Here is a 20622-nt window from a genome sequence, read left to right on the forward strand (position 1 = left end):
ACTCTACTGTTATATCCCAGCAGGCCTTGGCCTCACTCCTGTTGGGTTTGTTATAAATAGGACTGTTCTGGGTTTTAAGTGAAAGGATGCTTGTGTCTGCATTAGAGTGCCCAGGGCAGCTGTTGGCGTGTTGTGGTCCCTGTAACAGTCATTTCATTTTTTCTCTGTGTTGTCACTAAGTTACCTTGGTGTCCTGCTGCCAGCACCAGCGAGGCGCAGGGAAGGGAAGCCAGGGAAATAGTTGCGCCAAGCACTCTCCTGAGGGACAGTAAAATGAAGCCGGAGCTACAGTGTGTGCAAGTCTGCCATTGTCCAGGAACACCTCGCTTCTGCCCATCCGTGACAAGGCTGGGCCATGGGTAATGACCAGGCAGTTCATGGCAGACCTCGCTCTGAGCCGGCCCCACTGCTGGCCATGAGACCTGCTGACAGGTCTCAGCAGAAAGCCCAGTGCTCCCGTGGAAGAGTGGTCACTGCCTGCTGTTTGCTTCTGGCCTGAGACCATAGCTGCTTCCATGAAGGCATCTTTTTTCCTTCCTTATCATCCTTCTGTGTCATATTGAACTTGAGCTTGCCTTCCCTTTTCTGGATGGCTGCTCCTTTGCGTTTGCTTATCTTGAGGCAATGAGAAAGGGTGGTGTTAGAAATGAGCTGTTCTTTGCAAATTGGTTTTTAAAAATCTGCTTATCTGATAAGGAAAGATAGAGCACGCACGCCAGCACTCCCATCCACTGGCTCACACCCTAGATGCTCGCAATAGCCAGGTAGCCAAGAGCCAGGAATGCAGCCCTGACCTCCCAGATGGGCCATTGCCATCTACTTCTCCAGCTCATTAGCAGGAAGCTGGAAGTGGCAGCCAGGGCTGGGAATCAGACCCGGGTACTCAGACATGGGAGAGCGATGGGATGGGCTAAACACCCACTCCCTCCTCCCCCACCATTCCTCACCCTTCCATTGCTTTTTTTTTTCCTTTTTTCTATTTTTCTTTTTTGAGTTTCATCTCTGTATTTGACCCAATATAACCAAGACTTGGCAGTTTTCACGTACGTGACTCATGCAGCCCAGGTACAAAGGGCTGTGGGACATTTGTGAACCTGTGTTTGTAGAGTTGCCTGTGGCTGCACTGTGGCGTGTGTGTGTGTGTGTGTGTGTGTGTGTGTGTGTGTGTGTGTGTGTGTGTGACGTTGACATGAGGACTCTTGAATCTGAATGAAACTAAATTATGCTTCCTTTTCCACCCCCCCTTTTGTTTCCTCGCCCCATCCAGTATCGACTTCAGGGACTGCACCGGAATAGTTCTCTTTTGTTTCTTTGGGAAACCAAGAAAAGGCGAGTCTTACAGGTGTTGGGAGCTAATTCACTTGTACTATTGAATCTAAATTATGTTGAAAATAAACACTGAGGAACAGCGCCTGGTGAGGGACCGTGGAAGGGTTGGGAAGTGTGTGTGCCCGGGCGGAGGAGCTCACACACGGCTCCGAGTCATTGCACAGGATGGCCCTCTGCGTCCTTATGCATGTGCTGTGCATTTTTTTTTTTTTTGCCCTTCTGACCAGGTTTTAAGGACAATTCTGCAAGTTGAAAATAACTTCATCTCCTTGAGGCCAAATGAGAACATGTATGTGTGTCTCATCAGTGCTGGCTTCTTCTCTCTTTTTAGTTTTTCTTGATTTTATGTAGTTGAAAGGCAGAGAGAGAACATGCATGCTACCATCTACTGATTGAATCTCCAAATGCCTTGCAACAACGAGGGTTGGGCCCAGCCAGGCCAGGAGCCAGGGGCTCCATCCAGGTCTCCCACAGCCTTTGACAGCATCACCCGAAGCCTTTCAAGGTGCACCGTCACAGGAAGCAGGAGTCGGAGGCAGAGAAAGGGACTGGACCCCAGGCTCTCTGTTGTGGGATGTGGGCATCCCAGGCAGCAGTTCAGTGTTCAGCAGGTGTTCATGGGTGATGAGCGATCCCTAGGCAGTTTGGCTGCCTCACGGGGAAGGCTCAGCCAGGGGCTGAGATGCTACCGAGGATGTCTGCGCTTCACTGCGCCACAAGGAAGGAGTTGGAATGTGGGGTGGTTTGTTTGCAGTGCGTGTTTGCGTGTTATTTGGCAGCGTAAAATGTTGAGGTCTACTTCACACGCAGTAACATTCACTCATTTTATTGGACCAGCATCACAGCACAGCAAGTCCTGCTAATGCCCTGGGGAAACAGCAGAAGCTGACCCAAGTCTCTGGGCCCTTGGCACCTGTACGGGAGACTGTGGTGGAGTTTCAGGCTCCTGGATTTGACCTGGTCCTGCTCTGGCTGTTGCAGCCATCCGAGTAGTGAACCAGTGGAGACATATTCTCTCTGAGTCTGTCTCTCTCCTCCCCTCTCTCTTTATAACTCTGCCTTCCAAGAATAATGTTAGAAACAAAAATTCATTCTGTTTAACTGGACAGGCCAGTGGTTTTGAGTATATTTACTGAGTCAGGTGACAATCTCCATCATCCAGTTCGAGGGCTTTGCATCCTCCTGGAATTGTCCCTCGAGCTTTTTATAGCCAACTCGCACTCCCACCTTCGGTTCTAGAAAATCTCACACTCCCACCCTCAGTTCTAGAAAATCACTCGCCTGCTTCCAATCCCTGTGGTTTGCTTCTTGGTACCCAATGGGAATAGATTTATGTTGTAGATGGTGGTTTTGACTTATTGTAGCATTTCAAGCTTCATCCATGCCATGACATGTGTTGGAACTGTGTTCTTTTGCTTGACCTAGTAATGCTTCATCACAGACATGAGGTCACGTTTTGTTCACCAGTTGCACATAGGTTTGTGTCTGTGTGGTCATTTGCATTCGTTTCCTGCTGGCAACTCCCAAGGAGACTGCAAGAATCTGTCTTTGGTGACCTGGCACAGTTCATGGGAACCCATATTTCCCCGTGATAAAGCAGTGAGGGGTTGGGGGTACAGATGGGTCTAACTCAGCATCCCCCTCTGCGTCTGGCCGAGATCAGCAAGAGCCGCCGCTGTGAGCTGAGTCGCAGCAGGCATTTATAAAGGTGGCCCCCTTGTCAAAAGCGCTTTGCCCAATCAGCCTGGTCTTGATGTCTGCAGCAGACTGGAAAAACTGCAGCTTTCACAAAAAGCGGACAGAAAGGCTGAGGCTCCAATCGGGCGCCAGCTGGAGCATCTTGGCGGGCCACGGGAGGGGCAAGGAATTCCCGGATGGAGACGTGGGAGGAAGACAGCCCCTGCAGAAGGAAGACGCGGGTGTGTGTGCGCCAGGCCAGACACCTGCAAGGGCATCGCTGGCTGCAGATGCTCTGGATGCGCCTGGGCGGTAGGTGAGGAGGCACTGTGGGGGTGGGGGGGGGGGGTAGGACCAGGTGAGGCTGATTCCCTGCGTGTCCCATAGGTTGAGGCCTCTTCTTGGAAGGCAGTGGCTGCCTTGGTGAAGGTTTTTAGGCAGAGCAGGGATGTATTAGATTGCAAACAAGTGCACAGAGCTTCTCAGGATGTGTATTTTGTCATGGCCTGGAAACTTGGCATGGAGGGGAACGCTCATTTCATGGGGAGCTTTTTAGCTATGGCTGTCAAGTTCTCAACCCATGCCTCTTGCCCTTGTGGGCAGGAGCAGACCAAGAAGAAAATGTTAAGTTTACAAGAGCATTTCAAAAGTGGAGTTCAGGCATAAGCCTTAATGCAAGACTCCATTGTTTTGGAATGCTAAATTATTATATGAATGTATGACTGCTTCTTGATTTCTGGGGCAGGGGGCAAGGGCACATTTTTTGAGGGGGCCTGAATGTACATGGGCACACTCCCTGGGTGAGAAACAGAACTCAACCTTGGCTGTTGTCCCGCCGAGAGAAGCCTGGTGACAGTAGCACCGTTGGTGCAGGCCTGAAAACCCTGAGCCTGCCAAGTATAGCCGGTGCCCAGACCTGTCAAGGCCAGGCTTGTAATTTTCCTACCCTCCTTACCCTCGCCCTGCCCCCCACCCCTCTTTGCAAGGACCAGGAAACTTGGCCTTCCAGGGGCCTTGGGAGAGTCTCCTAGGAAAACACAGAGATCAGAAATTCTTTCTTTCCCCTCTGTCTCCTGCACGTGCGTCTCACCCTGTTTGCCCATGTCCTTAACCTTGTTGAGCTGTGCTGGCCCTGCCTTGCCCTTGCTGTCTGTGGGTACAGGAGCCAGGCTGCTCCCCTCCCCGCCACCCCCTATCCCCCAGGCTCTGCAGTGCAGCCTCTCTTCCTGCTCCGTGACCTTGGCTGGGTCCTGAATGTCGGATTGTTCACATCACGGTGGCTCCGTTTCTTGCTCTCTGTGCTTTCCTTGTGGGGTGATGGTGGAGCTTAATTGAGGAAGCAGAGTAAGTCCTTTGGCATAGTAGGGGTGCCATAAAGATCAGCCGCTGGCTCTGCTTGGCAGGAGGAAGGGGGTTCTGATCTGAAGTTTGGCTGCTTGTTAGCCTAGGGGCACTGGGAAGTTTCTGAAGCTCTCCGAGCCTTGGCTTCCAGTTTGTAGGTGTGGTAATGTCCGTGCCTACCCCTTAGAGATGCTCAAAGGGTCACATGAGGTTGCCTTACTAAGGACTATGACTGGTTTCTGGTCAAGGTCAGCGGGCACAGTGAAGGTCAGCTGGAACCGGGTCATCTGGTCACCCTAAGCTGATGAAGGCACAGTGTCCATGGCTAGCAGTTGTCGTTAACTATGTACTCTCTGGAAAATGTTGAAGTACTTTTTTTTTTTTTTTTTTTTGCCATCAGTGAACAGTTACTAAAAAGATCCCTAAACACACACACACAAGAAAATGAAAACTTGTAATCTTATCCAAATGTTAGTATGTGTGATGCTAGCCTTATCGTTTCTTATGCATTATCAATTTATGCATTTTTCTTCCCCGTTCCCTCCTCTCACTGGGATTGTGTGTATCTATAGAAACACAACTGGAATGATCAGACTTGCATGGCTGGGGGGTAATTTGTCATGTTTTTATTCACTGATGCCTCTGACATTGTATGGCTAGACCCCCAGCTGCAGGGGTGCCGTGTCGGGGACATGTGACAAGGCACACCTACCTGGCCTCCCCGCCCTGTGCGGGCGGTGACTGCCTGCTCCCAAGAAAGCAGTGCCAAAGAGAGTGTTGGCCCACGTGGGCACTGTATTGAGTTCAGCTGTTAAAAATAATTATCAAGATTTTAAAAATTTGCTCTACCGAAGGCCAGCATGAAGGGATCTTTGTGGTTGTGGATCCACAAACCTGCACAGAGGTTTAAAACTGTGTAGTCACACACACACACACACACACACACACACACACACACACACACACACACACACTCACATGCAAGTGCAGTTAACACTCAGGAAATCAGCGTGAGGCTGCGGCTCATCTTGGTGTCGGCATCCCTTTTGTGATGTGATGTGACTTAGGCAGGCACCTGCTTCAGGGCCTGTGGGATTCCTGCATTATAGGACCACATAGTGTTAGCCTTACAGGACGAATGAGACAGCCTCAGTCTTAGGACCACATAGTGTTAGCCTTACAGGACGAATGAGACAGCCTCAGAATGACATCCTTCAGAAACTCAGCTGGAGAGGCGATCGTTGTCTCGGACTGGCATAGAAATGGAGAAGTGGCAATTCCAACTCTTACTCCCTGGCAGGATGTGGTCTCCTCAAGGGGAGTGTGCATGCCTGCTGATGGCGTGGAAATCTGACCTCCAACCCATGAGCCAGCTCAGGCCGGGAGTCCACATGTCATCAAATCAGATACTTAATTCCAGGCTTATCGATCCCAGTGCCCCAGTGCCACTCCCTCCCTGACTGCTCTGGGCAGGGTGGAGGTGGGAGGGAAGCGGGGTGGGAGGGAAAGCAGGGGAGGATAATGCCCCAAGAGAATACACTATTGCCTTCAGGGGAAAAGAGAGTCTCTGGGTGAAAGGCCTGGATGGATAGCAGCCCCAGGCGGTTAGGGAAGGGAGCCCAAACTCCCAGCTCTGAGGCTCCTTGAGCCTAAGGTTTCTGATTTAGACCCAGATTTCATGTCCTTTCCCCTTCCTTCAGCTAGGAAATCATTCCAGCAGGTCAGATTTCTCTGAGCTCACCGACTAGGGTGATGTCTGCTTGCATTTAATGAAATATTTAGAGACCTATTGAATTCCAGCTGCCACTGGCTAGCCTGGCCTTGGACTCTGTACAGCATGGCATTGCCAAGCTGCCTCCCCTGGGCTATTAACTGAGTGTGTGAGTCATTGCCAAAGTGTTACCTCTCCCCGCCAGTGGAGGCTAAGTCTCCCTCACCAAGCATCGCTGAAGTTGCTGTTCCACCCTAGAGCGACAGGTTCCAAAGGACAGATGCACTTTGACCACTTCGACCCGAAGTCAGCATTCACTCCTCCCTCCCACCCAGAATAATGCGAACACCGCCTTGTTGACCTGCAAGTCTAGTCTTTGCTATCGGTTTAAAGTAAGACAACCCCAAGATTATATATAATCGACTAGAACCTTCTTTTATGTTACAATCTTTCTTTTATTTTTCCAATGGAAGACAACAAAAAGGACAACAGGGGTGAAGTGGTTTTGTACTGCCCCCTCTCATGATAGTAAATTGTATCTGTGATACAGTAGTGCCACGAGCTGGGGGAGGGAGGCATGCAGGAATTTTGGTTTATATTTTTAAAAATAGATCACCCTGCTTTTCAAGCTGCTGGAATTGTTCCTTAGCCTCAGTGTCATGATGCGACAGGCAGAGGGGGCTGTGCCACTCACCGTGCCATCCTGTTGGTGTTTCCAGAAGGAACTGCCTCTGTCCACGCAGGTGGGGCTCATGTGGCTACCAGGGGCCAGACCCTACGCACCCTTCTGGTAATTTCCATACAGGGACTGTGCTGCCACCTGAGAATGCATGCACCCATGCTGGGTTTAGAGGAGGCCAGAGCCCTTTCCACTCACTGCCTGGCCCTACTTCCCCTTTACAGATGCACATGCGTGTGCCTGCACGCCCTTCCTCCCCTGCCTATGTGAGACTTCCTGGAGATAACACTCACCCCCTCCAACCTCAATCTCATACCTGGAAATGGGAAACAAAAGCCAAGAATGTTGACTACAGCGTGAATTGAACCCAGGAAAACCCGTGGCCCCTTGTCCTCACAGACACACAACTTTAGGGTGCTCGAGGGTACGACCCTGGGGTCTCACTGTCCCTTCCGTGTCTTGCAGTTTTATGCGCTGAAAGAGTTGGCCAGATGACTAAGACATACAATGACATCGACGCTGTCACCCGGCTTCTGGAGGAGGTAAGCACGTGGCGGGAAGGGGGAAGGAGTTGCTGGTGGAGGCACACGTGGCTGTCGGCGTCAGCGAGGAGACTCGGAGAGTGGGGCCTCGCGGGGTCTCACGTTCGTAACTGCTTTTCGAACCAGGAGTTGAGGAGGCCTTTGCAGCGGTAATTTTATCCAGCTTTTTGAGATTTTTTTTTTCAATATAAATGATACTAGACACATATATTAATGATACAAAATACAGTAGTGCCTCAGTAGGCCGAATGTGTTGTGCCATTCCGATTTTTTCCCGTTGATGTTTTGGTGCTCCTAGAATAGGACCAGCCAGGCCAGGGTCTTAGAAAAGATTCGTTGAGTAAACACCCATCCTCCAACACCGGTCCCAACTCCGAATCAGCTCTCACAGACAGGTGCTAACGTGTAGGCCATTGGGTCTGCTCTCGAATCTGAGAATGAACTCAGATCACAGCTGTTCCTTTGCATGGTCCCAGGAAGAGAGGAGGGAAAGCCGTGTGGGAGACCACTGTCGAGGGTTGCGGGTCATCGTCTTTAGTGAGCCAGGTCCTCCAGCCCTATCTTTAGTTAATGCCAAGGCCATCCCTTGTGGTCCCGGAACCTCAGCTGCACTTCGCTCAGCTCCGGTGATCCCCTCAGCATCTCCCGGACACCCACACTCCTGAGGGATGCAGTCCTGAGCAGAGCTGGAGCTCAAAACACAGGCTCTCCCCTGCAGGGTGCGCTCCCCAGGAGGAGGCGTGCCTGTCATAGTCCTTGGCTTGCCGTCCTTGGCCGTGACCATGTCCCAGCTCGCTGCACTGGCCCATTTCCTCCCAGGTCATGGCCCTTTTCAGCAGGGACGCTTGAGGACCACTTGGAAAGGAGCTGACAGTTTGAGCCCTTCATACTGATGCCCGTGTCAGGAATCTATTCCTGCCTTGCCTGCCCCCACTGTGTGACCACAGCCATGGAAGGAGCGTGGCCTCAATCTTAAAGAACAAACTGGGGAGCTTGGATGGGCAGTCTCTCTTTTTTAAATACTTATATATTTTTATTGAAAAGGCAGAAGAGACAGAAAAATGTTCTGTCCCCTGGTTCACTCCCCAAGGGACTGCAATGGCTAGAACTAAGCTGGTCCCAAGCCAGGAGCCAGCAGCTTCTTTAGGGTCTCCACATGGGTGCAGGGTCCCAAGGCTTTGGGCCATCCTCTGCTGCTTTTCCAGGCCACAAGCAGGGAGCTGGATGGAAGTGGAGCAGTCAGGTTATGAACTGGTGCCCATATGGGATCCCAGCACATGCAAGGCAAGGATTTATCCACTAAGCCATGGCGCCGGGCCCTGGGCAGTCTCTCTGGTTCTTTGCATGGCCTTATCTTCCAGAAGGTTATTGTGTGGGTGTGTCTGTATCTCAGGGTTTTGCATGAAGCAAGTGCCACTATGTTCCTTGCCCTGATAAGAATCAGAGTTCCCTGCCTTTCCGTGGAACTGGGCGGGTTTGCGGTGACCGCCTAACCATCCCAGTCTCGAGATGGTTGCACCAGGCCCATACCTTTCTGTACTCCAGCTCTGCCTCCTCTGTCAATGGTGCTGGTTTGTACACCTGCCACGGGACAGGTAGGGAGGGAGTCGCTTGGCCCATGTGGTGAGCACGCTACTGGTTTTAAAGAAGAAGGTTTCTGTGGCATGCCTTGGCTGGCCACTGGCCAGGATGCCCCTCTGAGCCAGGCTCAGCTCCTCCTCAGGAATGGGGAGGCTTCCCTGCTCCTTAGTCATGCTGTTTATCCTGAAATCAGTGAATGGGATGACTCACCTGCTGAGGGCACGAGGCTGGCTGTTCCTGTCGCTGGTGGGTGTCACAGTGCAAGTTCATTGGTTTAAAAAAAAAAAAAGGAAGCAAGGCTAAAGCTACAGTCATTTTAAGCAAAGCATCACCAAAAAGAGGGAATATATAGTTACAGTGAGCCCCTCCTTGCCTCATTTCAGCAGCTTGTACCCAGGGGCCGGAAGGAATTGATCAAGAGTCTGTTATTCTCGTTGTCACTTAGTCCAGTGGACATTTCCTACTTGTTGTGTTGGCTTTTGAACTTCCATTTCCTGTTGGCTAGCTTCTGTCATCCTGTACTTCTCAAGGAAGAACCCAGCCAAACTGTTGCCTCGGTAAAATGAGAAAGTCGAATGCTGCTACAATCAATGGTTTAAAATTTTCACTTCATCAAGACTTTTATTATGACCCCGCCCAGCACGAGTGTTCTTTATAATGACTAGGATTCCATTCATTTGAAGCACTGAGTAATATTCCCACACATTCTTAATCCCCTCGCCCATCTGTGGACACAGGGCGTGGTCCCATGTCTTGGATGTTGCAGAAATGGGGACAGTGAGTATGGCCGGGCAGGTGTCAGGAGGTCCTCCGTCCTATTCAGAGCTGGGGGTTAAGGAGGGAGCTGGGAAGCTGCCGACTCAGAGGAAGAGAAGGTGAAATGGGGACGCCAGCGGCATGGCTGGATCCACTTGCACTGTACTGGGTGCATCTGGCAAGGTCCTGCACACTACTCCTGGAGGTGAGAACATACTAGAACATACTAGATGTTACTAATAAAGAAGGAAAAGAATGCAACATCCTGTGCAGAAAGAGCGAGACCCTGCAGGGGAGCCAGGCCAAACGCAGGGCTGCGGTTTGAGGTATCAGTGGGGGATGGGCTTCATGACTGAGGTTCTATCCCAACCCTCACTTCACCCCCACCCTGCCTCTTCTCCATTCACTCTCTGTGCCCTGGGAAGCCTTGTACAGCTCTCAGGTGCTCTGGGAGGGGCTTGTAGCTTTTTGCTTGATTGGTTTACAGTGAGATGCGCAAACAGCATGGCCAGGGCATGCGTGATGGTGGCTGTACCCTGCAGCGTACATGTGGGGGGACAGTGCAGGGCGGGCAGTCAGGCAGTGAGCCGATGGGCACCAAGCAGGTTCAGCGTGAGGACCTGCTCTGGCAGAGCAATCGGATTGACTTGAGTCAGGTTTATGGAGACCAGACCTGGGCAGAGAAGTGGCTGTTGGCACTGCAGCCCCAGCTGCATGCGAGCCAGCCGGAACCAGTTGGTCCACATGCAGAGTTTGGGGGTCTGGCCCTGAGATGAGAATTCTCTAAGTTCCCTCATACAATTGTTGGGATCTTTTCCCCTTAGCTACTAAATAAACACCACTGTTGAGCCTGGGACATGACAAGGTTCTGTGAGTCAAGGACCCCTCTCCGTAGGCAGTGGCCAGCGTGACTAGACGCCTGGAAATGGGGGTCTTATTTGGTCTGGCATTGAACCACACCCTGGCCCCTTGGAAAGGCCCTGCCCACATATGCCGTGGACTGGGTTAGAAACAACCCAACGGAAGGGAAGAGAGGGAGCTAGTTCAGTCCAGAATCCCGTCCCCTCTCCAGTTGTCTGTGACCTCACTGCTGTGCTCCTGAGTTGGTGACCTTCCTGTAATTAGCAGTGTGTGCTGTTGTCGTGTTGGAAGAGCAGGGGTCACTTGTGCAAGAAGTTAGAAGTAAACGCCATGGACACTGGGTCATCCTGCAACTCGATGAATGGCTAACACTAGATTCTTCCAAGGCCAGCTCAGCTGTCCTGCCCTTCTGTCCAACAGAGCCCCAACTCCGAGCGCGGGGTCACTCGTCACAGTGTGAACAACACCTGCTGTAAGAAGCTCACCTCGGTGTGACCCACTGCCATTACACGGGTAACCGTGAGCACAGCGAGTTCCCTATGAAGTGACGCACGTGTTGGCATTTTCAGTCCCACACTGTCGTGCTTAACAGAGAGCAAATGTCAGTTGCGGTGACAAGCATGATAGCACTGGAGGTAGGGTGACCTGGTGCCCAGCACGTCCCCCCACTGCAGAGTGGCCAGGCCTCGCCAAAGCTTGGGACCAGGGAGGTGAAATGCCAGGGTCAGGGGAGAGAGAGACCCAAGACCCCCTTCCCAGCCCTCTATCTGCCCTAAACTGCACATCGGAAGTGCTTTGTTAAGATTTTTTTTTAATTGGAAAGTTAGATTTACAGAGAAAGAGATACAGAGAAAGATTTCCTATTCGCTAGTTCACTCCCCAGGTAGCCCGCAACGGCTGGAACTGAGCTAGTCCAAAGCCAGGAGCCAGGCGTTTCTTCTGGGTCCCTCACACGGGTGCAGGGCCCCAAGGCTTTGGGCCGTCTTCAACTGCTTTCCCAGGCCACAAGCAGGGAGCTGGATGGGACCCTGCACCCACATGGGAGACCCGGAAGAGGCTCCTGGCTTTGGATTGGCTCAGCTCCAGCCGTTGCGGCTGCCTGGAGAGTGAATCATCGGATGGAATATCTTCCTCTCTGTCTCTCCTCTCTGTATATCCGCCTTTCCAATAAAAATAAAATAAATCTTTGAAAAAAAAAAAGAAGAGGCTGGGATCCTGGTGCATGCAAGGCGAGGACTCTATCCACTAGGCTACCGCACTGGGCCTGAAACTCAGTAATTTTTTTTTTTAAAGATTTATTTTTATTATTTTTTTTTTATTGGAAAGGCAGATATACAGAGAGGAGAGACAGAGAGGAAGATCTTCCGTCCGATGATTCACTCCCCAAGTGAGCGCAACGGGTCGATACTATGCCGATCCAAAGCCAGGAGCCTCTTCCGGGTCTCCCACGCGGGTGCAGGTTCCCAAAGCCTTGGGCCGTCCTCGACTGCTTTCCCAGGCCACAGGCAGGGAGCTGGAAGGGAAGCAGGGCTACCGGGATTAGAACCGGCGCCCATATGGGATCCCGGGCGTGCAAGGCGAGGACCTTTAACCACTTGCGCCACCGCGCCGGGCCCAGTAATTTTTTTTTTTTAAAGCCTAAGTATTCCCCTCTGAAAACGAAGTAGAAATAAAAAGTGACTTGGTTTTTTTGTAGTAACATTAAACTTGTTTGCTTCCTAGCAAGCAAAGGTAAAGAACTTAGTAACTCCCTGCCCTTCCCCACCAATGTCAGCTCTTTGTGACAGCTCTTGGCTCTAAGGCAAGACCATTTTAACATTACTTTGGGCATTCGCCCTGGCACGTGCAGCATAGAATGTTGCACAAATACTGAACATCTCTGCAAAGCATTGTCTGCTGGCAGGTTTCACTTTTTTTGGACACTGCCGTGTCGCTGCCCGATACCCTTGAGGTCCACATTGGACGCTGACATCCGCTGGGGACGTGCCAGGCTACTGCTGACTGCCCGGTCTCCCTCTGCCCTTTCTTAGAAAGAGCGGGATCTAGAATTGGCCGCTCGCATCGGCCAGTCATTGTTGAAGAAGAACAAGACGCTGACGGAGAGGAACGAGCTGCTGGAGGAGCAGGTGGAACACATCAGGGAAGAGGTGAGGGATGGAGTGTGCGTGGGCTCTGGGGCTGGGGATTGGGGAGCAGAAGCCTGTGCCTTCTCCACCCCCGCCTCTCCCCCCTTCCCAGGAACAGCGCTGGCCTGAGCCCAGAGCTGCAAGCTCGGCCATGACCCCTTAGAGCCTCGAAGCTCTGTACCTAGCCCTCACCAGCTGTCCATTGTCCCAGCACGAGGAGCTTGTCGCCGGCCTTGCACGAAGCAGGCCATGGGCTCGCTTTTGCAGGTGTCCCAGCTCCGGCACGAGCTGTGCATGAAGGATGAGCTGCTACAATTCTACACGAGCGCCGCGGAGGAGAGCGAGCCCGAGTCGGTGTGCTCCACGCCGTAAGTCCCTGGAGGGGAAGGGTGCCGGGAGCCCTCTAGGCGGGGTGTGCTGATGGCCTCCTGCAGACCAGGCCGTAGGCTTTCCCATATGAGAGGTGCAGGCGGTGGCCTTGCCACGGGGAGGCACACTGCACGTGTTAGGGAACCCCGCAGCCTTCCCTGAGACATGTGGCCTAAAGATGGAGCCGATTCGGCCCTTGTGTTGGGGGTTGTGGCTGCCGTGGTTTCCCGAGGGTGGGACGCAGCCTTTCTGGGTCCCTGCCGTCCCTGCTGCCCGGCAGCTGCCCGACTGTGCCTCCCCGAGGCCGGCCAGGGGACCCCAAGGCGTGCGATGAGCTTGCTATCCCTTCCCCAGGCTCAAGAGGAATGAGTCCTCCTCCTCTGTGCAAAATTACTTCCACCTGGACTCCCTGCAGAAGAAGCTCAAGGACCTGGAAGAGGAGAATGTGGTCCTGCGATCCGAGGTGACGCGCAGCCCCGGCCCTCACCACTCCCATCACTGCTGGGCCCATGGCTCAGGCCCCATGCGGTTCGCAAAGGATATGTGCATCCTGGCCCCTCCCCAACCCTGGGCAGAGCCACAAACCCACCTCGTGCACAGCCAGGGCCAAAGCCAGGCTGGGGAGCTCCCCCAGGGAAGTGACCCGGAGGCACCTTCTGTTTCTGCCAGTCTGGTTTGCCCCCAGGGTGGGACCCGGAAGCACTTGGGGATGGTTGTGAAGGTTGGGGTTGTACTTTTCAGTAGTTCCTCTTGGCAAGGCACTTCGCCTACTCTTTGTTTGTTTTTTCCCCCTTTCTTTTTTTAAACACTTTCACAAGGCTAAAGTGGATTGTTTGGATTCTCATGAACAATAAAGAAACCCAGCCCTGGCCTGCTGGGCGGTTTCCGGTCCCAAGGTCATATGTTGGTGAATGTCAAGGCCAGGGGCTTGCTCAGCCCAACAGGCCTCCCTGCCCCCACTGCCCTCTGAGCCGAGTTTGTCTTTGCCAGTGGTGACTGGATGCCCTGTAGCCGGAGGGTGGGATAGCTCTTTGATCGGGCCCTCAATGTCAGGCTGGGCCTGAGGCTAGCTGGGCCCAGGGTCTCTCCAGTAGACCAGATACCCTGTCACCTTGAACTTATCACCCACTGGGCGGAGCCTCCTGTACAGATTCAGCAAGTGGCCTCCTGCATGGCTGATTCTTGCTGCTCATGTACTGATGAGAGATGGAAGCCCAGAGCAACTGGGGAGTATGCTGGAGCAGGAGAGGGGGTCCCCTGCCAGCTGGGGGCACAGCCAGGGCTGCAGCCCATGCTGGGTCCGGGACTGCCCCCTCCCTGCATCTCCCCGAGGCCCTGGCAGTTTGACCCCTTGTTGAGAGCATCAGCCAAAGGTGGCTGAGGGAATCTCGGTCCCAGCCACAGATCCCTGCTGCTTATCCGGCCTCTGTTTGCTGGAGTATAGTCTGTTTTGGGGACTGGAGTTTGAGAGCTCAGAAACACTGTGTGTTTCCTCGGGACCTTCCTGACCCTCTGCTTCTACTGCTGGGCCACAGGAAGCTCTCTGAGGTCCCAAGGGAGCCCCTGGGTCTCTGAACTCCAATGCTTCCTTATCAGACCTTGTTCTTACTAAAGCTGAAAACGGCGGTTTGTCACTCCACCCTCACGCCTCCCGGTCCAGGGTCTGCCACATGCCAGGTGCAGGTGCCAGTCCAGGGCCTGCCACATGCCAGGTGCAGGTGCCGCTGTTTTGAGGCGACCCACCAAATCTTAGGCATGCAGAAGTCTCAAAGTAGCAGGTGAACCCAGTGCTTTTGGAGCAGGCCCTCTGGCGCCCTCTCGTGGCACCACCGCGCGGTACGGCTCCACAGTAATCAGATCCCTGCTCTGGAACAGAGCCAGCTGGAGCCTTCAGATGGACATGGTGTGTATGAAGGTGTGACGGTGGACAGGTGGGCAGATGCTGAAGGGCGGTCTCCCAGGAGAACCGGGGCCTGATGCTTCAGCCAGCCCGTGCCTGCCACACCTGTCCAGGTGGGAGGGCCAGCGCTCTGACCTAGGGTTGTGTCCACAGGCCTGCCAGCTGAAGACAGAGACCATCACCTATGAAGAGAAGGAACAGCAGTTGGTCAATGACTGCGTGAAGGAGCTGAGTATGTGCTGGGCCCCACCTCCCTGCTCCCTACTCCACGCTCCCTGCTCCCCGGCTCCTGCCACTGCTGTGGCCCAAGGTCACCTTTGCAAAAAGGCACTCTCCTTGCCAGCCCACAGCCCAGCCACACATTTCTTGAAACGTGAAGCCCCCTCCCCTGGCCCGGTGTGGCGCCCCCCCCCCATCTGCTTAGGAATCAGGGCCCGGGTGTCGGCTATACAGGATCTTAATTTGTTGCTGAGATAGATCTTTAATTTTAATTTGGGTTTTCTGCTGAAATACTGGATTTACTTAACATGTGGAAGAGGTAGGGGAAAAAAGTGCTTGCTCATAATTTGATTTGTAAAAGTTGGAGGCAAGATCTGGGCTTTGTAATTTAAGTCCTCCCTGGCTGCTCTCTCTCTCTCTTTTTAAGATTTATTTATAGTTTTTGTTGGAAAGGCAGATATACAGAGAGAAGGAGATACAGAGAGAAAAATTTTCTGTCTGCTGGTTCACTCCCTAAGTGGCTGCAATGGCCAGAGCTGAGCCAATGCAAAGGCAGGGGCCAGGAGCCAGGAACTTCTTCTGGGTCTCCCATGCAGGTACAGGGTCCCAAGGCTTTGGGCTGTCTTTGACTGCCACAGGCAGGGAGCTGGATGGGAAATGGAGCAACTGGGATTAGAACCGGTGCCCACATGGAATCCCAGTGCATGCAAGGGAAGGATTTTAGCCACTAGGCTACTATGTTGGGACCTGGCTGCTGTCTCTTAAGTTACAACAAAAGAACCAACGGACTGTTTTGGCTGCAGCAAGTATGTGAAACACAGCCCTCCCATTCACGTCCTGTAACATGAGTCATGGCTCGGAATGTAAGTTACAGAGAGAAGGAGAGAGAAAGGTGAGCGTTCCATCCACTGTGTCATTCCGCAGATGGCTGTCATGGACAGGGCTGGGCCAGGAGCTTCCTCCGAGTCTCCCACGTGGGTAGCAGTGGCCCTGAGCACGTGGGCCACCCTCTGGTGCTCTCCCAGGCGCCTCAGCAGGTTGCTAGATCAGAAGTGCAGCGGCTGGGGCACGAAGCTGTCCCCTCCTGGGGATGCTGGCGTGTCCGCCAGACCGTGTCATTTTCTGATTCCCACTGGTGACTCTCGTCTCCCTAAGGGGATGCCAATGTCCAGATCGCAAGCATCTCGGAGGAGCTGGCCAAGAAGACAGAGGACGCGGCCCGGCAGCAGGAGGAGATCACACACCTGCTGTCCCAGATTGTGGATCTGCAGAAGAAGGCAAAAGCGGTGAGGCTGCCCTGCTGCCCCGGCCGTGCTTGGTCAGCGGCGAGATGGCTGGCCTGGAGGGCCATGTCATCGCCTGGACACTTGGAGGAATGGCTTGGCTTTGACCTAGAGGCTCACAGGGACTTCCTTAGGTCCACTGTCTGCTGTGCATCACCTACAGAGAGTAGATTCTGTCAGAAAAGGTGCAGTGATTGTGACGTTTGGAACTCTCACTTAGGGCTCCCCGGGCCTCGTGTTTTTGCTTTCCCTCTGTGCTCCTGGTACGCCCTACAGCAGTGCCAGGTCCTTGGTGGGTTTTCATGGAAGTGATGAAAGCAGTTCAGTTTCCACCACTGAGCCTTTGCAGTGAGCAGAAACTGACGGCTGTGGGGCCAGTGGCCAGGAAGGAATGGCAGGGCAGGAAAGCTACGGCCCGTGCGGTCGCAGAGCCTGGAGACGCACGATGAGACCTGCACGGGTTGGGCGGGCCTGCCTGCGTTTCTTCCGTTAGGAGAGCAAGTGCTTTCTCTCCATCTTCTTGCAGTGTGCAGTGGAGAATGAGGAGCTCGTGCAGCACCTGGGGGCCGCGAAGGATGCCCAGCGGCAGCTCACGGCGGAGGTGAGGACCTTGCCTTCCTCTCTGCGGGGCACCCCCAATGGAGACGTCGTGCATCAGGGCTCCCGGGATGGGCTGTCGTGGGTCCATCCTGACCGTGCCAACACTGACTCACATGTCGCTAGACTTGGAGCTGTGTCCTTCCTGGCTTGATTGAGCCTGCAGCCACCTGTAACTGTTGTGTGTGGAACACACAGGCTTCCCTCCTGCCCCCAAGAACTGTTCCCAGGGGGCTACACACGTGTGCACACGCCGCCGAGCTGCAAGCCACAGGATCAGCTACCATTGTGGTGGCTTGCATGTTCTTCCCCGTTGTGGGCTCGTTTGGGCTCCATGGTGTGCACGTGATTCAAGTGTTTTGGGGGATTTCTGAGTCTGTCAGTTCACCCCAAGGGAAAAAAAATAAAAAGCCAGCCCTGGGCATTCACAGGGTAGCCCGTTCCCCCAGGGTGCGACTCGGTTGAAATGGCTGCCCTCTCTCTGAGCCAGAAGGCGTGCCTGCCCCCCACCACCCCCACCCCTGACAGGGTGCTGCTCAGTGACCTAACCCCACGTCTTACCCTCCCCGCGCCGCCCCTGCAGCTGCGCGAGCTGGAGGACAAGTACGCCGAGTGCATGGAGATGCTGCACGAGGCCCAGGAGGAGCTGAAAAACCTGCGCAACAAGACCGTGCCCAACACCACGTCCCGCCGCTATCACTCGCTGGGCCTCTTCCCCATGGTGAGCTGGGCCGGGCTGCTCGCAGCGGTGGGAGGTGGGAGGGTGGGGGTACTGGGAGGTGATGTGTCTGCATCCAGCACTCTGATCTCTGTGGTTGAATCCTTCCGACTGGCTCGGATCGGGATCCCAGTCCTGGGTGTGTGATCCTCGGTCACCTGCGACAGCCCCATTCCTTGCTTCTCCCTCTCGCCTGTCCTGCCCTATGGATGCTTAGCACAGCTCCAGTCTTAGCCTTGAGATCCGTCTACTGAAGTTTGAGCACCACCTGCAAAAGTTACCCTGGCAGGCCCAAACCAGTAAGGCCCCCGGGCCAGTGCTGCACACCATCTAGCTTATTGTATCTCCTATGCCTGGCCTTTTGAAGATAAACTCAGTTGGAACGTGACTGAGAGAGCGAAAAATAAACAAGCCAGCTTAAAATGGTGCCACACACATCCCAGAATGCCCTTGTGCATGGGCTCAATGCTTCGTGACAAGAATTACTAACTACCGAATAAGTACAAGGGCCTCTTGGGGAGTAGGGGCTAGGGACAGGAGGATGACTCTGCCCCCCACCTCCCAGGAAAGCCCCTAGAGCAAGGGGGCCTGGCCCACCAGGGCAGTGAGCAGTCCTGCCGGTGAGCCGTTCCGAACCCACGGGGTCACAGGTGTCCCGTGTGTCTGCCTGGGAAGAGAAGCAGTGCTCAGTGATAGAAGGTGTGTGGGCCCCAGGTGGCTGGTGGGGAGTGGGCCTTACCCTGCAGGAGGCCAGGGGATGGTGAGGACCCCCCCTTGTGATGGGTACACAGAGGCATCCCATGGCTGCCTGGCTCGCACGCCCGTTTCAGAGGCAGAGCCGTCGTGTGGCCACTCAGGCGGCTTGTGTCTTCTGGCCTTTTGCAGGACTCCCTGGCGGCCGAGATCGAGGGCACCATGCGCAAGGAACTGCAGCTGGAGGAGCCCGAGTCTCCGGACATCACGTAAGGCCGGACGGTTTCCCTGGTGCTACGCCCCCCATCACCTGCGGTCACCCTGCTAGCAGGTCCTGAAAGCAGGCAAACCTGGCGTTTCTCTGGTCTCGTAGCAGAAGTTTGAGATGCAGTTTAAGTCTTGCGTTCATGGTTGTGTGGACAGTTAGTGCCTGCTTGTTGCCCAGAGGGGTGTGGAGCCCCACTTGTGTGCTTGGCAGTGAGTGCCACAGCTCCCGGGGCTTGCACAGTGTCCAAGCTTGTAGGTGAAAACTTTAGGGATGTGGAAAAAGCAGTGGCACCTGCCAGCCGCCCCTCTGGGTCGTGGCCGCCCATTGGCAGTCCTGCACAGGACGGGGTGTGGGGTGTCCTAGGCAGCGTGCTCTCCTGGCCCCTTGGTCAGTAGCTTCTGAACTCACCCGGCACTTGCTCAGCCCGGAATGTTGTTGCACCTGCCCCCTCAGACACCAGAAGCGAGTCTTCGAAACCGTGAGAAGCATCAACCAGGTGGTCAAGCAGAGGTCCCTGACCCCTTCGCCCATGAACATCCCCGGCTCCAACCAGTCCTCTGCCATCAACTCGCTCCTGTCCAGCTGCGTCAGCACCCCCCGGTCCAGCTTCTACGGCAGTGACGTCGGCAGCATCACCCTCGACAACAAGACCAATAGCATCATCTTGGAAACCGAGGCAGCCGAGCTGGGGTAAGCGGGCTGGGGGGAGGGGGCCTCGTGGGGGTCACCCTGTCCTGCAGAGAGGGGTGTGGCCACCCTGATGGGGTGTCTCTGCCTACCTTACATGGTCCATGTTGTGGCCCGCACCCCTCTTCATCTGACTTTAATGAACTTGGTACCTCTGGACCAATCGGGTCAGAAGGACAGATGAGAAACTCCTGGCCCTGGGGACTGGCTTAGTGCAGTTGAACCCTCAGTTCCTTTAACCCGGAAGAGAAAGAGATGCATACATTGTATCCCTGGCCCTGGTGGTGGCCAGCAATGGCAATGCCATGCTTGGGAGGGATGTCTATTGCAGGTGCAAACTGTCATTCCACCCTCATGCGGCTGCCGCCTCATCTGCATCCCCCTGTTAAATAACAACAACAATAATAATAATAAATAAAAGAATCCGACCACCCCCAGCCCCACAGAACGGTGCTGGACAGGCAGCTGCTTGCCCAAACTTTGAACATCCTCCAATGAACCTCTGTGGTCCCCTGTCCCTGCTGCTGAATGCTGTGCCGCTCACTGCCGCCCGTGTCCTGTCTCCCGCAGAGAGGAGCGCAGTAAGAAGCCAGGCACGCCGGGCACCCCGGGCTCCCACGACCTGGAGACGGCGCTCAGGCGGCTGTCGCTCCGCCGAGAGAACTACCTGTCCGAGAGGAGATTCTTCGAGGAGGAGCAGGAGCGCAAGCTCCGGGAGCTGGCGGAGAAGGGCGAGCTGCGCAGCGGGTCGCTGACGCCCACCGACAGCATCATGTCCCTGGGCACGCACTCGCGCCTCTCGGAGCTCACGGGCTTCTCCGGCATGTCCTTCAGCAGCCGCTCGTACCTGCCGGAGAAGCTGCAGATCGTGAAGCCGCTGGAAGGTGACCGCAGCGGGCCTCGGCCCCTCTCTGCCCTCCTGGGCGACTCGGTGTGGTCGCTGCTGCACCACCGCACGGCGGGGCCCCTCTGTAGCACCTATTCTTTCTTCTTCCGGGACAGCCACCCGCGCTGCTGGTTCGAGTTCCTGTGAAGGCAGGCTGGTCCCTAGCAGGGGGCCAGGAGTGCCGGTGGTGGTGCAGAAGGCTGGGGTCTGGAGACCCCATTGCACCTGGGGCTGTGAGCGGGGCGGGTGTGGGGTCAACGCCGTGGCCTCTCAGAAATCAGGGTGTCATGCAGTACAGCTCAGTGAGCACTACACATCTTTTGGTCACCACCTGATCGGTGGGCTCCCGTGCTCTGATTGGATGGTCACTTAAAGGGGTGTGGCACATTGCACAGTGGA

General features: G+C 54.5%; 1 protein-coding gene across 4 annotated transcripts in view; it reads left to right on the plus strand.

Moving 5' to 3' along the window:
- Window positions 1-20622, plus strand: part of TRAK1 (trafficking kinesin protein 1) — an 85739-nt gene that overhangs the window by 47811 nt on the left and 17306 nt on the right. For all 4 annotated transcript variants that reach the window (XM_040994295.1, XM_040994297.1, XM_040994294.1 and 1 more), the window contains 11 exons: window positions 7203-7279; window positions 12508-12624; window positions 12871-12971; window positions 13327-13435; window positions 15026-15104; window positions 16247-16377; window positions 16901-16975; window positions 17555-17692; window positions 18575-18651; window positions 19104-19340; window positions 19908-20221. In XM_040994295.1, the coding sequence (XP_040850229.1) occupies window positions 7229-7279; window positions 12508-12624; window positions 12871-12971; window positions 13327-13435; window positions 15026-15104; window positions 16247-16377; window positions 16901-16975; window positions 17555-17692; window positions 18575-18651; window positions 19104-19340; window positions 19908-20221 (1429 nt within the window). In that variant the 5' untranslated portion in view covers window positions 7203-7228. The remainder of the gene's footprint in view (window positions 1-7202; window positions 7280-12507; window positions 12625-12870; window positions 12972-13326; window positions 13436-15025; window positions 15105-16246; window positions 16378-16900; window positions 16976-17554; window positions 17693-18574; window positions 18652-19103; window positions 19341-19907; window positions 20222-20622) is intronic.

The sequence above is a fragment of the Ochotona curzoniae genome, unplaced genomic scaffold (assembly GCF_017591425.1).
Source record: "Ochotona curzoniae isolate NIBS_2020 unplaced genomic scaffold, NIBS_Ocur_1.0 contig_908, whole genome shotgun sequence".
NCBI classification, from domain to species: Eukaryota; Metazoa; Chordata; class Mammalia; order Lagomorpha; family Ochotonidae; genus Ochotona; species Ochotona curzoniae.